The 9982-nt window shown below is 43.1% G+C and overlaps 1 protein-coding gene across 1 annotated transcript; it reads left to right on the top strand.

The window, feature by feature from the left end:
• The first annotated feature begins 1271 nt into the window (after nt 1–1271).
• LOC103465439 (Krueppel-like factor 15) lies at nt 1272–9982 on the top strand. Its single transcript, XM_008410258.2, has 3 exons — nt 1272–1549; nt 4167–5248; nt 8309–9982. The coding sequence occupies exons 2-3, from the start codon at nt 4209–4211 to the stop codon at nt 8475–8477; spliced, it is 1209 nt and encodes a 402-aa protein (XP_008408480.1). The 5' UTR covers nt 1272–1549; nt 4167–4208; the 3' UTR covers nt 8478–9982.

The following is a 9982-nucleotide window of genomic DNA, read 5'->3' as shown; positions in this document are numbered from 1 at the left end:
TGTGTGTGTCCTCTCTTAAAGGGATATGTCTGAAATGGTAGTGTTGTGTTCCCAATGGTAGAGAATAGGGTGTAACATTACACATAGCCCGTGGAATATGGGCTATGTGTAACATTCATCAATAACGGTGTCCATAATTAGATGAGTGTATTGTTTCATTTCAACAGATCTGTTAAATAAAATTGCTGCATTCATGTTGCAGCTTCCCCAATGAATGTAACAAGAAAGTCCTCACTCTAAGCTTCCTGCCTGGATTGCCAAAGAAGCAAAAACAGTGAGATTTGCGATAGTTTGTAGATTAGATTTTTGTATCACTTTTCAGGAATGCTGAAAATGTCCTTTTTGTGTTTTAAGGCTGTTTTAGGAAGCTTTCAATCCAGGCCTTTTTAGTCTGTTAATCAGTGAAGTTCGTTTCCCTACAAAGTCTGGTTCATTTAGGGAGGTGTGAATCTGTAATCAAACTCTGATCCACCTACACACCTGGGTCTTGGTTCGGTTGAAGTGAACTCTGGTGTGGTTCGAGTGAACACCAAGCGAACTGGAGACCGCTACAAAAGCAGGAAGGAGGCTATAGCGCGGGGCATTCTGGGTAAATGCAATCAAAGCAAATGCTCGTCTAATGCTAGAGGGATAAACGGCTCGATGTCTTTTGCAAGACAAAAGAAAAATCCTACAACCAGTAAAATCTGACGGCATTCCATTTTTATGCTTACAATATTGTTATGAAGGAAGTTGCACTCAGTGTCTTCCTCAGAGGGTTTTGTGTCATTTCCTTCAGTGGTTGTTAGTGCAGTACCAACACAGGCGAGGGGGTAAACAAGTTTTTCAAAAGGTTTGGTTCGTTTGACACAGCACAGTGTGAAAGAGAACCACACCAGCTGAAAACGTAACACATGTTGCAATTTCGGTCGCCAAACAGTCTGCTGTACTATGAGGTGTGAAAACACCCTTAAGGAATCTCTGTTTGGTGAAGACTAATCTATCAATCCTGTTTAATCAGTATGAAGTGTGATGAGACAAAATGTTATGAGGTACAGACAGGAAAACAGAGGCCTCAAGGTGACAGTAATATTTATTTACAAAGAGAGAGTGAGCTACTCTGGTAGCCTATTTATTGGTTGCACTGGTCTCGGAGAACAGCCTGGAACATGGTTTCCGTTGACATTAGTATTGATATTTTTATTTATCTCATTAACGCCACAATAATGACAACTACAGTTTTTTACATCGCTCATTATCTTTAGGTTTTTAGCCTGCTTTTGGATAACACATGGCAGTCAGACTTTATAGAACAGCAACCAATCAGAGCCTTCCTCTTAAGGCGAGCCTCCGTGGCGCTTGACCAATCACAGCCTCGGAACGGGACCCATGCCTCCGAGTTGTGCAGCGATGCGATCACGTGACGTGTGGAAGAGGAATGCCAACATGGACCCGTGGCAAGGACGGGATGTGAGCGTGTGGCGACAATAACACGACGGAGGCGAGCAGAAAACAGCGAGAAGACGGAGAGAGGTCGACGCATTGCCGAGCCTCCTCCCGGTAACACACGGTAGGCTGAGCTGGGGCGGCTGGGGGACTCCTGCTCGGCTCTCCCGGAGACTAGCAGGAGTATAAATAGAGCTGTGTGTTTTTCCCCCCCTTTTTGACCCAGCCGAACTTGAAACTCGTGGATTCCTCCGCTGTGTAACCACGCGGCTGGCTTCTCCTCGTCAGACAGTTGCATTCTGGTCGGTTTTCTCCCCAGCTTTCGACTCTGCCCCTCTGTTGTTGTTTTTACCGTAGCTGCGGTTGCTTTACCATATGCTCGTGGGCGCGTCGTTGCGGGCCGTGTTTCCCCTCCCTAACTCCAAGCAGGCCCTGCTGCAACATGTGCCCCGACGGTCTGACAGCAACGACAACCATTCCGACTCATAAGCAGCTTCCCACTGTAATCATAGCTGGTTATGCTGATCTGTACGGAGTGGGTTAAGGGTGGAGGAGCAGCGGGAGGGAAGGGGGTGCTTTCACCCAAAACAGTCTCCATTTTAGATGAGCTTATTGATCTGTTTGAAGCTCAACAAAATGTTACAGGTTCACCAACGAGCCATGTAACTAGAAGGTCCTGTAGGTGGCTCTTGTTCAAAGCTTCCTGTCTGGGTTCCCAACGAGGCAGAACGAACTTCCAAAATATCCTGCTGTCACTGTAGCCCACTTAGCTATGGTCAGTTTAGTTCATCACAAACTCATTCAGTCATGGTTGAAAGTAAGTACACCCTCTGAGTTTGGAGGAAAAACTGAACAGAGCAGTATAACACATTGTGCATGTTGACTGAACATAACCCAGGCACATCTGAAACAATCTGATTCAGCAGATGTTTGGGATGGAAACTTTGTGACCCTGTAAAAATCTGTTGGAGAGAATTGTACCACGATAAAGATGCAATAACCTAGTGGAATATGTCTGCACTGTCCGTACGGTACTGTATACTATCCTTACTTGTGTTTATATATACATATACACACACATAATACTTATATTTAATCTTTGTGGCAACCCACATACCTTGATGCGACTGCTCTGCCTGAATTCCCCCACTGTGGGACAATAATTGATTTCATTTGAGCTTCCAGTTGTTATTGTTTTTGCATCTATGAGCATCTTGACTTGGGAATTGTTGCCAAGGAAACAGTTCAGAATTCCCCAAATCTCTCAGATTATGAGGTGACCCTAAATATCATAAGCCCCATTTAACTGGGCCCAAAGTATTTTTGTTTCTGGTTTTATTTATTCCAATTCCAAAATGTTGTTTTCTATTGCTTAAGCCTAAGACTGTCAGAATAAGCAATAAATAAATTAATCGCATTGATAATTTCCGTTTGCTTGCTTGTTTGTGTATAGTTTGCTTAAGCTTTAAAGAGATGCTTACCTTTATTTTGAAAACTGATACAAACATTTGACACAGCACAGAGTAATTAGTTTATTTTTTAACAAAACTCCCAACTGGCAGTCTTGCTACTCTATTTTTTGCTCCACCTGAACCCAATGATTAAAATGTTTTGAAGGGCTTGTTTTTTTTTAGATTCTATAAATCCATTTTCCTTTATAATTTCAGTTGTTTTGTTTATTTATTTTGGATATTAAAAATGTCTTCCTTTTCCACATTTAAATGTTCTTTGGACAAATGTAGGTTTATTGATCTTTGAGAGCACATACTTGCATTATTATGCCTATTACTATTATATTAGTTGAAAAGGGTCTCAAAACAACAATGCCATGGTTTATTGCAGCAATATCTTGTGCAACTGTTCAGTAATTTTATTTTATTTTTTATGAAATGTGTTGCTTTGGATTTATGTCAAATTTAAAGGACTTGGACACAGAAAAGAAAGGGAGGAAGGTTAAAAGGGAAAGGAAATGAGAGTAGAGGAGAGAAAGAAGCAGAGAGAATAGAAGAAGTCTGCCTCTACACCTGCAGAGAGAGAGAGAAAATGTATGCATATATAATAACAATTATAAAATCACTGAAAAGTTCAAGGTACAAGTTAACACAAGATGTGTTTAGTGGTGACTGCGCCCCAATGTAGAAATGATCTGAACAACATCTGAATATAAACAGTTTCCAGTAAAACTGTTTTTGTGACAGGCCTAATTAAACCATTCATGATTAGTGCCTGGACTAACTGTGAAGCTGAAAAATGAGATGGATTTCTTCTTTAGCTTTGTAGCAGACAACAGAGGGTTTTCAGTCAAACGTTGCTGGTATTTGGAACTGTTAATAATTTTATTAAAACCTCAGTTTCCTCTCAATCAGGCCGGGATCTGACTCCATCCACAACCAGGATTTTTCTGGCAAACAAAACCAAATGTAGTTTTTTATTTATTTAGTTTAAATTGGATGTTTTAATTAGGCTTTTTTTTTAGGACAGGACTCTCCTTTTTAGTTGGGACATATTGGAGAAATCTGGAGAGTCGTTGCACTAGAACACAATCGCTGTTCCAGAAGTTCCTGCGGCTCCCATAAAGTGTTGCTCTCATGTTTTTTGGAACAACCCAGACCGTTTCAGTATCCTCATCAGCTGTGAAGAAACGTCCCATTTCAGTAATGCTATTGTCTTGAATTTGAGTGAATGTTTGCTTTTGCAGCCACCAGAACACTGAAATTCTTCTGTGACTCGTTTCCCTGCAGGTTTCTGTGACTTCCTCCTCCGGGTGCTTTTTTTTATTCTCAATGGTGTCCCTCAGCAGCAGAACACTGACTGTGGAGTCTGAGCTGTTCAGGGACAGCAGCAGCAGCCTGTTTTCCTTCTCAGAGGAGGATGCAGTGTGCTTGCGCTCCTGCGACAGCCCCGGGGCCTTCCAGCAGGGGGCCCTGCACGGCTCCAGCCCTGAAGAAGAGGAGGAGGAGGACGAGAGCGAAGGCAGCAACCGGCTGGTTTATCGAAGTTCAACAGACGGGGGAGCGGATTATCAGGAGCCTCGAATGCCAGAGTTTTCTTTCCGCCCATCTTCGCCATTCTCTCCCACCCTGGAGGACATAGAGGAGTTTCTGAAGGAGAAGATGGAACAGGTGAGGGCAGACATGAGGAGCAGCAGAGAGGAAGATTCTCCGTCGTCCTCCGTACCCTCTGCTTCATCAGAAGAGACTAAAAGTGAGCCATCAGTCGGTGCTTCCCTCTGTACTTCCTCCTCGGAGACCCCCGAGAAAGAGAAACACGACCCCGTCCAGGTTGACCCGTCTCCTCCTACTCACCCAAGCCCTCCTCCAGCCACGGTGACCCCTCCCGTGCTCCTCAGAGCTCCGGTGGTTCTCCAGCTGCAGCCGTTACCTCTGGCCCAGCCTCAGGCCCCCGCCGGCTCTCCTCCGTCGGCCCCAAGTGGCATCTGGCTCACTCACCTGGTCATGGGGCTCCAGGGCGCTACCGCTCCAAATCTCACCCTGGTGGCCCCCCAAGTGTCCTCCACACCCACCACCAGCTTGTTGCCACTCAGCAGCGATAAATCAGCAGACCAGAAGTATGTGAAGATCGCTCCTCTGCCCATCACTACAAGGACTCTGGAGATCACAGCGGTGGGGGGCGTCCCAGGGGCCGCCTTCCTGAAAACAGCGGCCCCCCGGGCAAACAGGGCGTCGCCCACCGAGAGGGTCCACAAGTGCTCCCACCCAGGCTGTGGGAAGATGTACACAAAGAGCAGCCATCTTAAGGCCCACTTCCGCCGTCACACGGGGGAGAAGCCGTACACCTGCAGCTGGCCAGACTGCGGCTGGAAGTACGTCAACCTCAGATAAGATTCCTTCAGTTTTAGCACAAAGTCTACCTGATTGTCGGAGGCCCATGCCCATCCCTGTTTAGATGTTACCATTGTTCTCTCCACAATAGCTCCAACTCAGTCAGCTTGGATGAAAACAGAACTTAAAACTCAGAACAGGAGTTTTAAGTCCTTTTCAAATGGATTTGGGTCTGGACTTTAACTGGACCATTTTAACACATTAATGTCTTTTAACACCAGTGCAGTGTGTCAGACAAACATTTTATTTATTTTTATTTCACCTTTATTTAACCAGATATGTTGACTGAGAACAAATTCTCATCTTCTACGGCGACCTGTTCAGAAAACATTAAAACATCATACAACAGAATAACATGCAGAGTCATAAACCCAAGAAAAAGATCAAAATTCAACATGTCGATGTGAACAAAAGTTTTAAATGAGAAGGAGTACCTGGAAGAAAAAGCAATCTGACATAGTTTACCCCTTCTCTCAAAAGTCAATTTGCATCAGCAACTAGCATCAATCAACCATCATAGAAATCCCTCTAAACAGGCAGTGCATACAGTATGTTAATACATAAAATAACAACAAAGAAGATGTATTATCTTTGCAATGATATAGCAATCTATGGATTCAGTATACCTCATTAGACCATGACAGTATTTTATATTTTATTATTTTCTTAATTTTGCTTTTAATTTCTTGGTATATAAATATACTTTGAAAAGCGACCAGTATGGAGTGTAGTTTTAATGGGGAAAAGTTCACATTGTATATTATTCTTTTGCAAGGCACTCTGAGATTTGTATTATTATTACTATTAAACCTTTATTTTACCAGGATTTAGAAAAAAAAACTAAATTGATTACACAGAAAATGACAAGCTATGAAAAAAAATAGGTGCATGCCATTGAATCGATCTTTTAGTTTGGTTGTCAAAACTCCAAACGAGATGAATTCAATCTGTTGCAGTTTATTGTGTTAAGTTCCAGGAAGAGGGAACAGAGTCAACATAAGCCTTCTTTTACCCAATGCTGAAATATTTACTGTTTGCAGAGGAAATATTTCAGCAATGTTAGCGAAAGAATCACGTTAACATCTGTCTGCAAATGAATGTCAATTAGACAGATTAGTGTAGCCATCTGCTGCCTATTTGAATCATTCTTACAGTCGCATAAGCTATCAGTTAGCTGCTAATTTGTCATTAAATTAGGCTAATTATGTTTAATTGATCCTAAATCAACGTTTCCATATTTTATGTTGAGTTTTCCTATTTTTCATTGGAAAACTTTATGGATAAAGTTATACTACTATTGTTACATTGTCAGTACTAAAGTTTCCATGGTTAGAGTTAAAAAACAAAGTTCAGCGTTCAATTTACAGCACAAGAAAGGTTTATATGCTTTAAACCAGAAAAATGAATAGAAATCAGGAAGCAAAACAACAGAAGCTGCAAACCATAATTAGGACCCAACATTTATGATCCTTTACTGTGTCCTCTACATCCGTCAGTCTCTGACTATTATATTGTGTGGATGTTAGGGGTTGTTTTTCAGTGCAGACCTGGGCATGTTGGTGGCTGTTTTAAATGTCTTTTATTACAGTAGAATGGCTGATTTCACATTTGAGAGCTCTTTGAAATTCTTACCAGACTCATAAGACAGACCAATTAACCTGACAGTCATGTTTTTGGACTGTGGGAGGAAACCGGAGTACCCGGAGAAAACCCACGCATGCATAGAGAGAACATGCAAACTCCATGCAGAAAGACCGGGGCCGGGAATCCAACCCAGAACCTTCTTGCTGCAAGGCAACAGCTCTACCAACTGCGCCACTGTGCAGCCCGAGTTAATGAAATCGAATCAGAAAAATTCTTGGTTCGACTGCTGGAGGGAGTGGTAATTTGTAAAAGCACACAGGCAAGAAAATAGTGTAAAATTAGCAAAATGTATTCAATGATATTCTCAATATATACAGACAAGTTGTTCAAATAGATGTTCCCTCCCTCCCCTTTATCCAAGGACTATTTAACCAGTTCAGCTCCTTAATGGAGGTGAGAGGAATGATGATAAAGGATCCAAATCAGTTTGGTCCAGTCCAGAGTGAAGATGAAAGTGTAGCTGTGGATTGAATTTCTTCTACCAAATTGGGAGGAGTTGACAGGATGTGACGTTTCTCTTGATTCGCTGTTTGGTTTAGCTCGCCAGTCTGGTCCACTTGGCAACAGACAATCAGAATTCTGGATCAGGATCTGGAACTGAAATAGGATCTGGAAACAGGAACCTGGGCCAGTTCCCACTTGTCAAATTGTGTGATCCGGTGAAGGGTTTAACCCATAATGATACATCTGCAGCAGCGTCTCCTACCTAGCCCGGTCAGCAGCAGCTGTCTATTAAGACTCTGACGTGTGGCTGGTCAAGTGACCTTAAAACCACGTGATAAAAGACACACTGAATGGTGTTTGTTCTTGTTTGGTTTATTTTTGTGCTTAAAAGAAATTAAGGAAAAGAGGATTTTATTTTAAAATAAATCTTTAAGTAAAAATAAATAAAAGTGAATCTAGCAAAAATGTTTAAAAAAAAATGATCCTGGTTACAATTATATTTTACAAAAAGTTTTATAAAGGATCCTTTCTTCAGTATTTACTGTTTGGTTATATTACTTGAATATGAGCATGTTAAAAGGCTGGGGTCTGGTTAGATAAGACCACAATTAACAGCATATGTGTAGGAAAACCACCCTGAACATATCACACCCACTGTGAAACATGGTGGTGGCAGGTTCATGCTGTTGGGAAGCTTTTTTTCCCCTCACAATCTGAGTTTTAGCATTTCTGCAAAAAAAAAAAACTGACTAAAAATTTGAAGTCTGTATAATTGCTAAAATGATGGAGAAAAAAACTTGCAGCTTGAATTGGAGCAAAAGATGATTCTACAAAGTATTGACTGAGGTGTTGAATACAAGTGCATGCCACACTTTGCCAAATGTCTGTAAACTCTACTGCTTTAAGTTGTGCAACATCTTCCTCACCCTGACCTCCTGCTCTCACACGCCCAGGTTCTCCCGATCGGACGAGCTGTCTCGCCACCGCCGCTCTCACTCGGGCATCAAACCATATGAGTGCACTCTGTGCGAGAAGAAGTTTGCCCGCAGCGACCATTTAAGCAAACACACGAAGGTCCACCGCAGCTCCCGGCCCAGCAGGGTGATCCGGACCACTGTGTGACCACTCTGGGTCTGTGCGAACCAGGTCCGGGGCTCAGGCTTCCCTCAGGACTTTTTGGTGCTTTCACAAGCAGAACTTTCCGAAGAATCCGGAGAGCTGGCTGTTGTTTCCCCCTCCCCGGCCCTTTCTGGTTTCCTTCCTTTCTCTTCCTCTCCGCCGTTCTCCTGTCAATCGTCGCATCTGAGGAGTTCACCTTATACAGAGCAATCAGCCACCTCAGGAAAAACTGAGCTGAGAGAAGACTTCCTGTCATTTACACGCACATCACAGGAAACAGTCTTCCAGAGGCCCCTCTTCCAGCCACTGCTTGCACTACTGCTCCTGGAGCCTGGAACTGCCAGCAGCTTTAGGAAGAGGGACACTAACCAATAATGGGAACATCTGTAGTTTTAAAATTTCTCGTCTTTACTTCTGGCAGTTGTCCCTCTTCCTTGAAGCCAAATTTCAGGGTTCAAATGCACAAGAAGCGTCTAACGTTTTCCTCTTCTGTGTCCCGGTTGGTGTCATGTGATCCAGTCACAAGGGTTGGATGACTATGCTCCTTGTGGCAGCGCTCTGTCCTGGGTGCAAGTATGAACAGCAAAGCAGAAGACGCAGTTCAGAGCTGCCGTTGAATTTCAGAGACAATCGAATTGTACCAAACTCTGGGCTTTGCTCAAAATTATGTAAATCAGTGCAGAAATTTCCAAGTTAGTATTTTATGCAATCAACGCTGGCCTTTTGAAGCATTCACCCAATCATGAGCCACTTTATCTGGACTTGTATGCCCAATCTCTTGATCGCTGCCTTTTGTCATGATCACCAACTAGTCTTTATCCCATTGTTGTGTTGTTGTCCGATGACTGCTCGTATTTAACTGTGATTCCCAACAGGGAGGTTGCCAAGCCAGAAATCCCTGTTCTGGTCCCGCAGGAGAGTGAAAGCGACACTCTCGGTGCGTGACCGTCTATAAGCTCCTTGTTACCGGCAGATCAATGTGCAGCCGACTTCTGTGGCCTCGAGAACCGCTGGGTCCGGTGGTGCAACGGTGACATGAAACACTGCTCTTACTTTATTACAGTAGCACTTACTGTAACTATCATTATGTTGGATTTTAGCAGCAACAAAAGCTAGTAGTTTAAATAGATGAAAAAGCAGCTAACATCTGTCCAATCATGTGGATTAGCATTAGGCATGGGCCAGTTAAAGGTGTCAGGGTGTACCATGTATATCTGACCTAGGTCAGCCACAGGGTCTCCTCTCAGTGGGTTGTACCCAGAAAACCTTCAGAGGGAGACAACTTCGTCAGATGTTTAAACTACCACAACTGACTCTTTTCAGTGCAAAGGAGCATCAGCTAAACTATTTTCTATGATTTTAAAGTGCTTTGAGGGTGTTTTCACACCCAACAGTCCGATGGACTCGGTTTGATTTGGGGACCAAAACGGTAACATTTGTTCCATTTTGAGCTGCTGTGGTTCACTTTCACACTGCAATGTGTCAATTGAACCAAACCCTTTGAAAAA

The sequence above is a fragment of the Poecilia reticulata genome, linkage group LG5 (genome assembly GCF_000633615.1).
Source record: "Poecilia reticulata strain Guanapo linkage group LG5, Guppy_female_1.0+MT, whole genome shotgun sequence".
Classification (NCBI taxonomy): Eukaryota; Metazoa; Chordata; class Actinopteri; order Cyprinodontiformes; family Poeciliidae; genus Poecilia; species Poecilia reticulata.
The sequence above is the reverse complement of the archived record's forward strand: the minus strand, read 5'-3'. Positions and strand labels throughout refer to the sequence as shown.